The sequence below is a fragment of the Sander vitreus genome, chromosome 1 (genome assembly GCF_031162955.1).
Source record: "Sander vitreus isolate 19-12246 chromosome 1, sanVit1, whole genome shotgun sequence".
NCBI classification, from domain to species: Eukaryota; Metazoa; Chordata; class Actinopteri; order Perciformes; family Percidae; genus Sander; species Sander vitreus.
Window position 1 is genome coordinate 20,223,390 of NC_135855.1, and position 16,182 is coordinate 20,239,571.

Here is a 16,182-nt window from a genome sequence, read left to right on the forward strand (position 1 = left end):
TATCACAGTTACCTATACCAACAATGGTACAACAAGGTGCGTATTGTGCATGTGGGAGCATGTTGCAGGGGATGGCTGCTTGTTTGGGCTTTGCCACAGTAGTTTCCTAAATAGAAAGTTAAATTGTATTGTTTCAGCAAAATTTGAAGCCCAAATGCTTTTTTATTTTTTGGTGGTAAATCATTTTTGTAGCCCTTTTACTGTCTGAGTGCATAGCAGGGCTCTTGGTGAATTTGCTATTGACAAAGGTAGACCTGTGGGAGTGGTGTTGCACAAGAAGAGGATTTAGCCTTTCCTCAACGAGATTTAGCACATTCTTCTTTCCTCGTCAAAGCCTGGGGGGGTATGTACTGAATTTGCTGAAAGATGCAAGAGGAGGAGAAGCTCTTTGTTGTGAAACCTGAAGGATATCTGCATGATTTGTCAAACCATGTTTGCATGTGGTGGTTAGCGGCTTGTGACAGTGATTGTAGATTCTGGGTTGGGTGAGTTCTAAAGGAATTGTCATATTGACATTAGCCACATAGGTCACTGTATGTTGAAAAAATCAAGAAGAATGACTCAACAGACAAGATTTGTGTCATTTTGAATTTGTTTGCATCCATCTGCATGTGACATAACTATAATTGCAGGTCATAGTCATGAATGGTCTTGGAATTAAAATCTTATTTTTTTTATTGAAGCTGTCACAAGACATCCTCTTGGCAAATTGTGGTTCAATAGAGACACATTGATTGGCTGATTTAGCTGTATTTTCAGTTGTGGAATGCAGCTTTGGAAGTTATTTATTGGGATTGTCTCAAAGCCAAGTCAACCCAAATTGACAGCCTTGACAGGGGGGGGAGCTGACCAACAACGGCAGAGAGAAACAGACTTTACTTTCAGTTTGCAAGCTCCAGGTGAAGTTGGGAAAGCTGTTGAGATGTAATGTTACAGTAAAGCCAGAGGCTGACCGCGTTCAAGCCGTCGTTCACAGCAATGGAGAGCTTGGCAGTGTTTCTGTGCTGGTGGGCGTTCTTCTCTAGCAATTAGCGGCGGCAGACTAGAACACTTGTAAGCGTATACTGCCTCCGTCGGGTCAGGAAGAATTGCATCCCCCGGTACCTACGATACTGTAGAAAAATTAGTATTGTCACGTTTTAAGAATTTTGGTACCGAAGTACCCGGTCTGGGAACAGGTAATTCACTCAATACTTCAGTCTTATCAGGGACTCACAGCTATTCATACTTGTCAACTCATAGTTTTACCACAAAAAGCCTTACAGTGGACTAATTCAGTTAAATTTCATGGCAAACAGACAAAAGAGCAGTTTTGAGTCTATATGAAGGGTATGTGGTCTTCAAACACAGTCAGCCTTGATTCTCAGGCTCCCACCCAGGGAATGTTGCAGGGAATTCAGCCTGGTCCGACTCACATTGCAGAGTGATAAATCTGTTGCTAATCTCTCAGGTCAGATAGTATACTTGGGCTGTGTGTCCCAGTCAGCTTGTCCCATGCTTATTTACACCCCTATTTCCGATACACTTCCTGTTCCCATCAGGAAAGGGAGGTGTCCCCCTCAGTCTCATGTAATTCATGCAGGGACTGAAGAAGCTGCCCACTGAAAAAGGTTACAAGGCAAAGACTGTTACAAGGCTACACTGCTTGCATCGACCTCAGAGGGGTGAATCACTTTTTCACTCACTCTATAGGGAGCACTGAATAGTAATGATTGGGAGGCTTGGAAAGGGAGCTACGGAGGGGATATCCAGGAACAGCTCTAATCTCCTGTGGGTGACAGATGAAGTGACAACAGGACATGGCACAGACACATGTCTTTGATACCCCATCTCAGCTTCAGAGCTGGAACCTAATCTACTGAGGTGCTGGATGTGGAGAAGTTTAAACACTATGCATTACTTTAGTCAGAAATATAAATGTTCTCGGTGGTTTTGTCACAGTGTGTTCTTTTTATGCAGAAATGTCTCCTGTCGCTTTAAAACTTTTGAGAAATTTCCAAAATATAAGCGTGACTCTTTCTCTCACCACAGGCGACTTGCGGGGAATGACCTGTCATTCATCCACCCTGAAGCCTTGTCTGGACTGCATCAGCTCAAAGTCCTGTAAGCATGCATCCTCCCTGTCACCACCACCGCCGTCAACACACACAAACACACACTCTTATGGCTGTGACGGTGTGAAGTTTTCCACACACTGGGGGAGAGAGTAAATATTGCAGTTTGTGGTAACATTGTGGTGCGGTCAGTTATTGCCACCCTAAACATAGTCATACCATTTACATCCACTTGGAGTAGACTAAATACCCTTTTCCATCCCTTTCCCAACAGTATCTGTGGCTGTGAAAACACTTAACAGAGCATTGCATACAGGCCCTGTGTAAAAATTAGTTCTGCATAATTTAAGTCGGGCAGCACACCCTAGTGTGCTTGCACAGACGCGAACACATTGTGCGTCACACAAAGCACTGCCCTGTTGATTCTGCAACGGGCCAAGAGTTCAAAGTCCTGTTGATCTACAGGTGAGGTCTTGGTTACATGACTGAAAACACAAACACATGGAGGTATTGTATATGCTTATCATATCAAGTGATTTATTCACATTGTTGCTTGCAATTACACAAGTAAAAACAAACTGAAGTATTTTGACTACATGCAGCTCAAACAAACCCCATTCACATCAGATTTGGGTCAGTTTTGACAAATACTGCCACTATGTAAGCATACATAATTTTACATGATCTTAATAAACCAAATGCTTAAAATAAAGTCTAAATAAAGTGATCGTTGTATACCTTTATTGGTGTTAAAAGTTTCTTCATTAGCTTGGCAGCAGTTTGTAAGAGAATTCTCCGATATTCTGGAGTTGTCTGTATTGTTTTTTTCCATTTGCAAACACAAAGATCTGGAAAACTCCATGAAGCCAGTATCTCTTCCAAAGGGAATAACTGTAACCAGTGCGAATCCATATAAACAACAGGAACACACAGAGGACAAAGCTCACTTAGAAAGTTAGCATAGCAAAGGATTTATCCGTGGATACATACTGTTTTAAATTCATGGTGCAAGAAAATGTGTTGTGGGTTGAAATCATAATTTTTTGCCATTTTGCCTTCAGTATGCTCCAGAATAATCAGCTGAAGACTGTGCCCAGTGCAGCCCTGAAGAACCTTCACTCTCTGCAGTCTCTGTAAGTCTTCTGACACACACACACACATGTGCGTACATGCACACATAAACACATGTAGGGTATTGTCTGCTCAAGTAGACCTTTCCGTCCTGCATTTATTGTATTAGGGAAACACTCACTGCTATTACTGCGAGATTGCAGTACTGTAATTATTTGTCAATGTTATCATACTGGTAAATTTATTTTGTTGTAATGTAATTTCAATTGGTTGTAAACTGCCAATCATGGCAGAAGAGCTACAGCCTTGGCTTTGGATGGAACAATGTCTCTTTTGAATTGCTGATGTAACATTAATCATCAAAATCAAAAGGTGGTGCTGCTGCTGCTGCTACAAAAATCAGTAATTCATGTTTATTTGTTAGAAATCACTCTAATCTGACAATCTCAAGCCATAATGTCATACCAGCCCTGTTAGTGAGTTTTATGAATAGCCCCTGTTTTCTCTAGATGTTGCACTTAATGGGAAATTGTATTTTGTCCTGAATTCCTGCACAGGAAGATACGCTGCAGTCATCAGTGCTGTTGTCAGGGAAAGCACTGCAGTGTATTTACACAGCTTACTATCCAAAGTGGAATTCATAGTGTTTGTGCCAACCTAACAACAAAACATTTTCGACAGTTACTCACTAAGATAATATAAAACGCAACAGGAGTACTGCAGAACAGTTTATCTACTAATGTATGTAAAGATCTAAACGTTGTGGTGCTGAAGATTTGCTAAACAAATGTATGCAAAAATAGGTATATAGGCAACAATGGAGTTTAGTTTAAGCTCACTGGCCACTGATTTCTCACTGTGAACGACAGAAGAGATGCACTAAACGTTTCTGTAGAATTAAAATCAGTACTGTCAGACTGTCATGATTCTTTTTGTCAGTTGTTGAACTTCTTATATCGAGGATGAGGGTGTTGTTCTTGTCCAGACTAAAATATCTAAATGAATACTACTGAATGGATTGCCATGAAACTTTGTATAGACATTCATGGTCTCCAGACGATGGGTCCCAATGACTTTGCTGATCCCCTGATTTTTCCTCTACCATCACCATGCAGTTCACATTTTAGGTTTCAAGTGAAATGTCTCAACAACTATTGGATGGATTGCCATTAAATTAGCATGATAACATGTTAAACTAAGATTGTGAACATGGTAAACAGTATTCCGCTTGAACTTTAGCATGTTAGCGTTGTCATTGTGAGGATGCTAGCATTAGCATTAAGCTTGAACTACCACTGTGCCAGAGTACAATGTCACATTGCTGCTAGTATGGCTGTAAACTTTTAGTCTTGTTAAAAAATGTGCCGACTTTCTGACAAATGTGCTTGAAAATCACACTTTAAAATCAGGTATTTTTTGCACCAAAAACGGAAACAACATGCATTTCTGCCACATTTTTAGAATTAAAGTTCACACTCGAAATACCAAGTTGCATTATGTTACAGTTTGTCAAACTTCACAGACCAGACTGTACAGACCAAATTCACACAGATGGCTGCCGTTCACCAAGGTAGTTTTATATGTGACTGCAGCCATCATTTACAGTATTTAAAATGTTTCACTACTGTAAGATGGCAACATGATGAAAGTTAAGACTTTATTTTCTGTCAAGTCGAGAATAACTGTTGAAATACCAACTATTTACTTGAGACATTTACTTGACGTCATTTAGGAGCGGTTCCACTCATATCATCTAATTTACTCTTGCTGCAGTTTTTGTTGTGCTATAAACCCAGCAATAGACCTGTGCAAATGTAATTCATTCTTATTCAGCAGATCTGTCGCTAACTTTTCTCTTCTTATGTTGGATTGTTGAGTTTTCCAAGAACTTGTGTTTTTCCACGTCTTCACTCAGCCCCCTCACAATTTCCTGCTCCACTTGCCCTCAGTCTTCAGCATTGTTTTTCTGTGACTACTGAATGTCATTATCATTGTGCATGGCTCTATTTTCCCTGGAGAAATATACCCAGCTGGAGAACGCACTGAAAGTCCAGCTTTCAGCTATTATCACCCCTCTATAACCCTCCCCTTGTCCCTTGCTTCCCCTCTTCTTTTTTCTCCTGCTCTTCTTTCTTTTTAACAGATGTCTTTTCTCTGTGAGGGTTTTAAGGTCTGTAGCTGAAGTAATATGCTTTGACAGAGCCAGGACTTGGTTTGTACAAAGTCTTAGAGAGCTAAATGTCAATCAAGACTGTTTTTCTTCCAGCCCAGACACTTGAGGAATTTTGAGGGAGGACGAGACACTTAGTGAGGGAGGTTAGCAGGAGAAAACAGGATGGTGATGGTGAAAAGAACACTTGTGCATTCATAATACTGCTTGAATAAAAAAAACATTTTCTTTTTTACCACCAAACTCATGGCTCCTGATCAGAATTTCAACTGTTTGTAGTGTCACTGCTCTGTAGTATAATATAGTCAATGGGGGGAAATCAAATATTGGATTCCGTAAATATTCACATCATGAAACTTGAGACTATTGCTCTATTTTATTACGTACAGTTTGTTAGAAAATGTCAAGTTAATTGATCAGATTTACATTTTCAGACTCAATGCAGACTCCTCTGCATTGAGAGGAACTGTTTTAGGTGCAAACACTCGGGTGCCTACTTTTGGAGGTATACAGGTTGTGGCTTATTGGGTAGAGTAAACATGAGTTGTCTGATCAATGCACATCAAAATTAGCTATCAATTAGCTTGCTAGTTATTGCATTAACATACATCCAAGACCTTTCAATTCCTTGAAGAATTTCAAGTGTGGTCAAAATGTTACTGGTTAAGTTGGAGATTCAGATTTTACTCACAAAATATCACAATTAAAATATGATGCATTATTATTCGTTAACTATCCAGCGTTAAATTAAAGTTGAAAACTCTACCTTGAACAGACGTAAATTTAAGTACATTGTGCTGACATAATGCCTCTCTTTTCACTTGAAGTAAACATTTCAATGCAGGACTTGTACTGTGCTCACACACACACACACACACACACACACACACACACACACACACACACACACACAGGGTCCTCACTTTATAGTTAGATGACCATGACCTAGAAACGTGACAATAAAATTAGAGGAAGTTTTCAGTTAAAAAAAATCTTGTAATATGATAAATGTGAATTTTTCTTTGTTGTTGTTTTCTTTGCTGTTTGTAAGGCATTTATAGCAATGTCATATGCCTGAGCCAATGTCAATATCATATTCACTAAATGAAGCAATGCTTTTTCCTTGCTTTTCTGTTCTGCAGTCGCCTGGATGCGAATCACATTACCACAGTTCCAGACGACAGTTTTGAAGACCTTCAGCAGCTGCGTCACCTCTGGTTGGATGACAACAACCTGACGGAGGTCCCCGTCGGTTCTCTGAGACACCAGGCCAACCTTCAGGCTCTGACGCTGGCGCTTAACCGCATCTCGTACATCCCCGACAACGCCTTCGCAAACCTCACCAGTCTAGTTGTACTGTAAGTTATATTAAGCTATTGTTCTAATTGTGGTTTAGAGTTAACATTTGCACAGTAGTGTGAAAGTACAAATATTTACTGAAGAAAAAAGGTCCGGAGTGCTTGGAGTTCAAAAAGAAGAAAGGTCCAAGGCACTCTTCAGGCAAAAAGTAAAAAATTCTTTATATTAGATGGCTATTTCATGATGAAATTACTAGTACATGTTAAAATAGAACTGAGTAACATCCCACACGTAGCGGCACAAACCATTTTCAGATATTATTGTATATATTCACTATATATCTGTTTTACTAATGTTATTGGCCAGTCTGGGCTTTGCCACAGAATGCAGGGTTGATAAAAAAAAAAGACCATAGGCATCAAACTATTCAGTGCATTCAGCTGTATTTTGTGTACTTTACATCACTATTAAAAAAATAAAATAAAAAAAAACCTAGAATGCGACAACTGTAAATGGATAATTAGCCCTATCATGAAACCGTCACTGCATTATTTCTTTAAAAAATAGTTTATACTTTTACATAACAACCTTTTGGTGGGACGTCATTTAAAAGCCACAGTATTTAAGTAATAAACTGTTTCAGAGTCATTAAAGTGAACTCCCACAGGACAGCCAGGAGAACTTTGCATGCAGTCTTCATAGACCTATACTCTGAATAGCTCAGCAGGAACAACCTGCTGGTGTACTTTTTTTTAAAACTTTAATTAACTAGGCACACTGACTGAGAACATTCTTTTGTTGACTAAAATTACCTGAGGGAGTAGCTAAAGAAGTCATTGGGTGTTAAGTAGATCAGGATATTTCTCAAGTTGAGAGCCAACACATGCAAAGTCTACAGTGAGTATAGTACAGCAATGGTTTCATGTCTCTTTAGCTTCTGAGCCATGCTGTGTAATAAGTGGATGGACAGTTTTTTGAGTTAACGTTTTTACATTTTTTTGGGGGGGAATTTTTCCAATTAACTAACTTGGAAATCTATTCTCTACCTGACCATGTAGATTACCATCCAGTTAGTAAAATATGGCAGTACTACTAGTGCTCTGCTCTAAATAAAAAAGGAAAGGATGCAATTCCTATTTAGTTTTTTATGCATTATATGCATTATTTTGTCACCACCAATCAATGCAAAGTACCTTTCCTTGTTTCCTGCTCTAACTCTGAATGTATCCTCTGAGCAACTGCAAATCAGATGTTTTTCCACAGCTTACAGTTAATAAGTTAACAAAATGGTTTGCTACTCACACCCTGCTGTGTTTTTGCATGCAGTTTTTGCAGTGAAATGTGCCATTGGGATTTGAATTTGAATGTTAATGACATTTTTTTTTTTTTTAAAGTAGCTTGACTATGAGCAGATTTTGTTGTTTTATGCATGGGAGGGAAATGCATGAGAGGAACTTGCAAATATATGATGATTACGAATCTGAGGGATTGTTCCAAACTGTTATACATTCACACAAACAAACAAACACACACACACACACACACACACACACACACACACACACACAGAGACTCACGTTGAGTGGTATTGCTGTAGGGTTAGTATAAACATGTCAGGATAAACAGGAAGAAAAGACCTGGAATATATTAGGCAAGGAAAGCCTATTGCATACACGCAAACAGTATAGACACCTGATTCACAAATCACACTCTGGCGTTCAGAGATGATTTGTGGAACGTCTCACCAAAGCTGCAAACCAAGACTGGAATAAAACCCATGATGAATGTGGAAGATTATTTGAAATCTGTCATGGTATAAAAAAAAAAATCTCACAGATATGTGTAAAACTGCTTTTGCTTTTCCAGACATCTTCATAACAACAGAATTAAGGAGATTGGAGACAACTGTTATTCTGGACTTCTGAACCTGGAGACACTGTAAGTGCACAGCAGTCATAGTCAACAGTTTGTGTGTGTTTGTGTGTGTTTGTGTGTGTTTGTGTGTGTGTGTGTGTGTGTGCGCGTGTGTGCGCAGCTCCTCCACCCACCTCTGCTCCGGTCCTCTAGACATCATTGTGTCCACTTCCTCCTTTAATTGCTCTAGGATAAATAGAGCAAAGTACATGATGCTTATCAAATCTGCCCTCCCACTGTTCACTTCCTCCTGCCACACAGCTATGAAAAGTCTTTTAGTGGCAGCCTTACCTAATGGCTAACAGCTACTGTACAACACACAGGCCTTTACAGGAGACTAGTAGGCATGTCATACTTTTTTTGTTCTAAATCCCAATCTCATTCATTTAAAGTCAAGTATCAGCTGATCCAGTGTTTACATTTTCCTACATAATAACACAGCACAGTGGGCTCTTAGCCACAAGAAGGCCTATATTAAAATTTGAGTTCAGTTCTGCAGTCCTGCATTGCAGTGTCTTCCAATGGTGTTTTATTGCCTATAGTGTTCTGTTGGTTTTTCTATAATATCTGTGGAGAGAGGGGTTTGAGCTGCTGTGACAGTTTGGGCAGACTGTACATCTGTGCATGAATGAAATACTGGAGTTCAAATGCAGTTTTACACCAACAGCAGCCCTTCAGAGACGTGCACCATGTTTCTTTAACCTGAAACCTGGTTAAAACCTATTTAGTCATATGCTATCAGTGTGGATACTGTATCATTCAAATTGATGGTCTGCTCTTTTTTTGCTTGTGTTGCTTCATGTTATAAATACATGCTAAAACAATAACCATTCACTTGTTAGTCGATCGACAGAAAATGAATTAACATTTTTAGTAATAGATGATCATTTATGTCATTTATTAAGCATTTTGCCTGTTCCGGTTTCTCAAATGGCAGGATTTGCTGCTTTTCTTCTTGTTTCCTAACCTTGGTAATTGATTACCGTTTAGTGTTGCAATAAACAAGCAGTGTGAAAAAAACCAAAATCAAAAAAAAAAAATCCACACATTAAGTGTTAATGAAAATAATCATAAACTGCAGCACTAGCTCCGTGGTCCAGTTGCTTGCAACATAGTATGTTAACAGTGCAATGGGATGTTTTTTACAGTAGGCTCAGATTCCCATTAAACAATGGACCAGTGATCAGTTATTAGGATTATGTATTTACGGTGAGTATTTGTACTGGTCAGTATTTCATTGCATATTGCTGCTTAAAGAATAAATCATTCAGCACCGTTAGCAAGTCATATATTTTGTTATTAGGACTAATACATTCTAGTAATCCTAGTTATTAATAATTAGTGCATGACTTGGCGCTGACAGCAGTCACAGAGGGAACCAGATAATTGAACACTCCTGTTAGCAATGTCAATTATAGACATTTTTGTTTGAATGTACCATTAATTAGTTGGCTTTAGAGGGATGGATTTGTTAACGTCACAATGCAAGAACACAGCGCTGACTTCCTGTGTCTCTCTCTCTCTCTCTCTGTGTGTCTCATCCTAGAGATCTTAACTTCAACAACCTGATGGTTTTTCCCAAAGCCATAGAGGCCCTGCCCAAACTCAAGGAACTGTGAGTATATCGTCCTGTTTCTTTTCTGTGAGGGAAACATTTTGTACTAACACTAAAGTCAGGGACCAGTTAACTCTTAAAGAGAGTGAAGCACAATTCTTACTTCCTGGTGTTCCTGAGGAGCACATTAATTATTTAATGAAAAGATGATTTAAATGAATTGACAGACCTCAATTTCTGTAGCAGAGATTGAAAGTTAATTGACACCTCCAGTTTGTGCTTGGTTGGTTGAACTATGTACTGTTTGCCTTCCGCATCGTTACTTTCGGTGTTTTTATTTGGCATACGTCAACTTAACTTACTTATTATGTCATGGTTTCATATTGAGCAAAGTGTCTTCACACTGTCTCCGTGATGTTCTTCCCACAGCGGGTTTCACAGCAATGATATTGCTTCCATACCTGAAGGGGCCTTCCATAACAACCCCCTGCTGCGAACCATGTAAGGTCAAACTCACTGACACTAGCACACTAATAACTCACATTTGTACAAATGCTACTATGCCCAGTGTACAGCAATGCCTTCTGATAAGCACACATACAGTATTAGGCTTCAGTAGATGAATGTCCAGAAGATGGTGCCATTCTCGCATAGTAAATGACTTGGATTTGAACTCTTCCCCCTCTGCTCTTTCTGCCCTCCCAGACATCTTTATGACAACCCTCTGTCCTTTGTGGGCGCTTCGGCCTTTCAGAATCTGTCTGACCTGCACTCCCTGTAAGTCACGCTGTCAGGCATGACTCCTGACAAATCAGTGTTAACAAGTTTTGTTTCAACTTGGTGTCCTAAACACTTTAAAGGGTCCTTGTATCTTGTTTCATTCATTCTGACTCATGCTTTGATGTTCCTGACTTTGTGATTTTACCATTTGTCATTGTGTGTGTTTCAGGATGCTGCGTGGGGCCAGCATGATGCAGGACTTCCCCATCCTTACATGGACTAATAGCCTTGAGAGTCTGTGAGTGAACTTCCAGCATCTGTTCCTGCTTGCGCATTTGTGTATCTCAGGAGTGACTGATTAGGTTTTTTTTAAACTTCCAGGACCCTGTCGGGAACCAAGATATCGTCCATCCCGGCTAATCTTTGTGAGGACCTCAAGTTGCTTCGGACGCTGTAAGAGACTTTTCCTTTCCTGTCACCTGCAGCAGTGCTACTACGTAGACACCTGGGTAGCTCACCTGGTAGAGCGCGCGCCCACATATTAAGGTTCACTCCTCGACGCAGCGGCCACGGGTTTGACTCAGACCTGTGGCACTTTGCTGCATGTCATTCCCTCAAACTCTTTCTCTCTCCCTTTTCATGTCTTCAGCTTTCCTATAAAAATAAAGGCCTAAAATGCCCCCCCCCCCAAAAAAATAAATAAAATAAATATATATATATATATTACAAATAATTGTACTTTCTGAAGATTTAAGATAAATAGGAACTTACCGGGACAGTAGAAATTGTCCCAGTAAAGCTTGATGGGTAAACTATGGTTTTAACACTGGTACAGAAAATTTCAGAGACCAATTATATCTTACAGAGTGGAACATGACTTACAATCCATCCTTTTGTCTTCATTCTTTCATTGTAAATTGTCCCAGTTGTCTAATTGTTGAGGTGGTTTGTTTTCCTCTATCAGAGACCTGTCCTACAATGAGATCAAGGAGCTACCATCCCTCCAGGGCTGCGTCCGGCTGCAGGAGATGTGAGTGTTGAACATTTAGCAGTCAGTGCACAAATCATTTCAGACAAGGATGATTAAAAGACTGATTCTATCATGAACTTTAAAGATTATATTGTAAAACCGAACAACTAAGGTAATAAAGGTAATCTTTTTAGAATTTATTTTTATTAATTTCTGTGGGTCATCATCATTAAGTACCATGAATTACATCATATAAAGGCGAAACAAAGAAAAAATAAATAAAGACAAATTTCATCAAAATCAGTTTCGTCAGAATTTCATCTCTATTTTTATATACTATGCTTCCCTCAATACTTATTGATTATATGGACCCACCTCTACCAATCCACCTCCCTTCCCCCAACCCACCCTACCATCCGCCCATCTCTCCCACCCCCGTCCCCATTTACCCGCCTACCGCACATTTGTGGTCCTCATTCAGGACAGATCTCTCTCTCACACACACACACACACACACACACACACACACACACACACACACACACGACAACAACAAATAAGTAAAATAAAATAATAAAATAAAGGGGGTTCTAAAGACATGCTCTAGAGGGCATTATAAATTTGGCTCCATTGGCTATCAAATTGTTTATTTTTATTTTTGTCCTCCATCATTGATCTTTCAATACACAAATAATACTTCATTAGCGCCTTCCAATTCTCTATTGAAGGTGCTTCTTTATTTTTCCAGTTTTGCAATATACATTTTTTAACCATACATAAACCATTCTTTAACTGCCAACTAGTTGGATATCTTATTCCCTCTATATCTTGAAAAATACACATTTTTGGAGAGAATATGATTTTTCTGTTAGTATACTTAGATAACCAAATCTCTATACTCTCCCAAGTCTTCTTAATTCCTTTGCAGTACCAAAAAGCATGCATAAGGGAGTCACCTTATAGGTTACATTTTAAACATACATCTGATGATGTGTTATCAAACTTGTTTATTTTATCTCTAGTGTAATATATTCTTGTCATTATCTTAAACTGTATTAGTCGCAGATTTTCGTTAGTAGTTAATTTGTGTGTTAGTGACAAGTTTTCTTTCCATTTTTCTTTAACGTCAACCCCTAGGTCTTCCGTCCATTTATTGTATATACTTTGTAATAATGCATCACTGCTTTCCATGCTTATCAGTAAACTGCACATAGAGCCGATCAGCCTCCTTTTTTTGTTGCTTTGGCTTAAAACTTTAGACATTTCAGGGCTGATGTTCTTTTCCAAGTCAAAATTGCAGGTCATCCAGTTTTTCAGTTGCATATACCGAAATAATTCTGTATCTTTTAGGTTATATTTGCTTTTTAATTCACTGAATGGTGCAACAGTGTCGTGGTTTGTGACATCTGACAACTGCTGGATTCCACCTTTTATCCATGTTTCCCAGTAAAGCTGCGTGCTCTGTATATTTATTGATGGATTGCTCCAAATTGGTATATGCCTGGGAAGCCCTATTTCTTGATGGAGAATTTTTTTATTTTATTCCAGGCCTTTAATGTACTATTTAATAACAAAATGTGTTGATTCGATGTTGTCCTTAGAAAAAAGTGCTAGCAGTAAACCGTTGCACTGTAATTGATTGTTGTTGATTGTTGTCTTCGTTTGTTTTATTTATTATGCGTTCAATATAAAATGACTGAGCTGCTACGTGATAGAACTCTAAGTTATGGAGATTTAGACCCCCTTCTGCTCTTGAGTAATACAAAAGTTTCCTTTTCAATCTACATGCTTTATTTGACCAAATGAACGAAGAAATTATTGAGTTTACCTCTTTTTTAAAAAAGGTTTTAGGAGGCGTTATAGGAATAGTTTGAAATTTAAATAACAATTTCGGTAACCGCGTCATCTTAAAGAGGTTTACTCTTCCTATTAAATTAATCTTAAAGTCTTCACAAGTGGCAGAAAGTTATCTTTATACAAACGGGTCTTATCATGGCTAATATAGATAATAATAGGTAATACAGGTAATCATTTGCTTGTTGCTTGTCAATCTGTTAAATTCTTGCTTTCAATCTACAGAAGTTTTCAGCACAACCATATTCAACAAATTGACAGGGGCACTTTCCAAGGTCTCTCTGCTCTCCGTTTACTGTAAGTCCACTCAGTCACACACTCTGTAACATAAATAGTAACACAAGCTGGATGCTGTAAAAACAAACGTTTTATGGCTGTGATTTTACACAGAGACCTGAGTAGAAATGCAATCCGAGTTATCCACAGAGATGCTTTCCTCTCCCTCACTGCGCTCACCAACCTGTGAGTATGATGTGTAGTATTATTTTACCACCTCCCATCATAATGAGTACAGAGAATAATCTTTTCCTTTTTTGCAGAGATTTGAGTATGAACTCTCTCACTGTGATTCCAACAACTGGACTGAGCACGCTCAGTCAGTTGAAACTCTCGGGGAACCCGCAGATGAAAAATGTGCTGACTGCGAAAAACCTGCCCAAACTCCGGTGAGGAAGAACTTCTGTTATCTGACGTGTTGCGTGTTTGGTGCGGACTATGTAATTGCAACGTTCCCCTTTCCCCCCCCATTACTGAGAACCTTTTATTGCATGTGATCCCCCACCTTTTTCTCTTTTTGTTTTCTGTCTGCTCTCTACTGTTACTCTCTAATACAGGCACATGTCCCCAAAAATATTTCAAAACATTGTGATTTGTTGAATGGTAAAAGAAAAATCAAGCTATATTGAAATAAAAATATTCAGCAAAAGAGACATTTCATTTATGTTGTAAACTGTGGAAAAAGTACAAGGATTAGCTTCAAGATTGGAATAAATCCCTGACATTTCAGTTTTCGAAAGAAAGATCCGTCAAAATTGAGCTATATTGGGAAGGCTCTGCATAGCAACATCAGGCCTCTGGTGTTGAGGAAGTCAGGATGTTCTGAAGACTGTACCGGTACTGATGTATTCAGTCAGTGTAATTAACCCATTTTTAACCATTTAGTTTCCACACCTTTTGGTTTTCAATGGGTAGTGAGAAAGGGAACACATCTCTGCGTTTTATAAATATACAGATTTTTATATGTATTTTTTGATTGTATCTTATCGTTACACCTCCTAAATTGCCATACTGTATATATACATAAATTGAATTTCCCCAAGGAAAGTAAAGTTTTTCTTCTTCTAACTATATTTTTTCACATGGAAATACTTCTCTCGTGATGTGAGTGTGCAGTGTTCTGCATCTAAAACAGACTTTTGGTGATGTAGAAAACACAGCATACATGCTGTGCTGTACAAACTTGAACCAAGCAGTTGAGTTGTTGTTGTTAATCAGTACAACAGATGAACTGGAAACCCTCGCCAATGCTAACTTTGTAAACAATATAATTTGGACTAATCATGTAGTGAACAAAAAGTCTACAGAAGATAATAATATTCTATTCTATCTGTTTTTCTGTCTGTTGTGATTTTATGTTTGTGACTGAAAAACAGAGACAAACTCCACCTCTTCTCTTACGTTTAATGAGCAAGCCAGCTGAAGTTTAGACACGCTATGGAAACATCCAAATGTTATTTTTTTAAAAAAGTCACGAGCCAAATATTTGTAGACAAACGTTATTTATGCTTTTCCCAATAAGGTATTAAGATCCAGCACCATCTGTATTATCAACACTGGACCTCAGCAAGCTGCTCACAGCCTTTCTAAATGACCAATGTTTGTTTGTAGGTCCATCTCCCTCCCTTATGCCTACCAGTGCTGTGCATTCGTTGGCTGTGACTCAATGACAAGTTCTTCCGAGGAATATGATGTAAAGAAATCTACAGGTGGGAATGCTGCAGTCAGAGCCTTTTCTTTGACAGTTGACATGTTGCCTAAACTTTTTTGGGGAGTTTATTTACATAAAAGCAACTAAAAATATCAACGGTGTTTCACATGAGCATCCAGGTACATGAGCATACTAACAGCATTCATTCTTGCCAGACCACCAGTTATCAGATGTAAATGTTTTTGTTAAATGTGTAAAATATTTTTTGCCTTTTTCTTTTACCCACTCTGGCATTTACCTGCTTCAGATATACAGTATGTATATAATTAGTTTAAAAAAAGTAACTGTAAATAAATAACTGTATACAGAACATGAATTTCAGGTCATGGAAGATGTAATAATTCAATAACTATTGTTGATTTTTGTATAGCAGAAACAAGAATTTAGAAAGTCACACAAATGCACTTGTTAACATACTTCCTGCTGTATACACCTGACTCCTTGGCCAGGCTGCTATCTTGAAACAAGATTGTCTTTTTCACATTTGCATTTCTTACATGACGTTTTTTATTTTAGGCGGGGAGGATGTGGAAAGAATCTCAATGATTATGCATTGCTCTCCTTCACCAGGTAAGCATTAAACAGCTT

The 16,182-nt window shown here is 38.6% G+C and overlaps 1 protein-coding gene across 2 annotated transcripts in view; it reads left to right on the forward strand.

Moving 5' to 3' along the window:
* lgr4 (leucine-rich repeat containing G protein-coupled receptor 4) overlaps nt 1-16,182 on the forward strand; it is a 32,751-nt gene that overhangs the window by 14,369 nt on the left and 2,200 nt on the right. The window contains exons 3-17 of one of the 2 annotated variants that reach the window (XM_078247365.1): nt 2,032-2,103; nt 3,116-3,187; nt 6,438-6,653; nt 8,461-8,532; nt 10,055-10,123; nt 10,493-10,564; nt 10,769-10,840; nt 11,013-11,081; nt 11,165-11,236; nt 11,748-11,813; nt 13,833-13,904; nt 13,998-14,069; nt 14,147-14,272; nt 15,495-15,592; nt 16,111-16,164. In XM_078247365.1, coding sequence (XP_078103491.1) covers nt 2,032-2,103; nt 3,116-3,187; nt 6,438-6,653; nt 8,461-8,532; nt 10,055-10,123; nt 10,493-10,564; nt 10,769-10,840; nt 11,013-11,081; nt 11,165-11,236; nt 11,748-11,813; nt 13,833-13,904; nt 13,998-14,069; nt 14,147-14,272; nt 15,495-15,592; nt 16,111-16,164 — 1,274 coding nt within the window. Of the gene's footprint in view, nt 1-2,031; nt 2,104-2,503; nt 2,508-3,115; nt 3,188-6,437; nt 6,654-8,460; nt 8,533-10,054; nt 10,124-10,492; nt 10,565-10,768; nt 10,841-11,012; nt 11,082-11,164; nt 11,237-11,747; nt 11,814-13,832; nt 13,905-13,997; nt 14,070-14,146; nt 14,273-15,494; nt 15,593-16,110; nt 16,165-16,182 lie in introns of those variants that run through there. The other variant, XM_078247371.1, reaches the window with a different exon arrangement.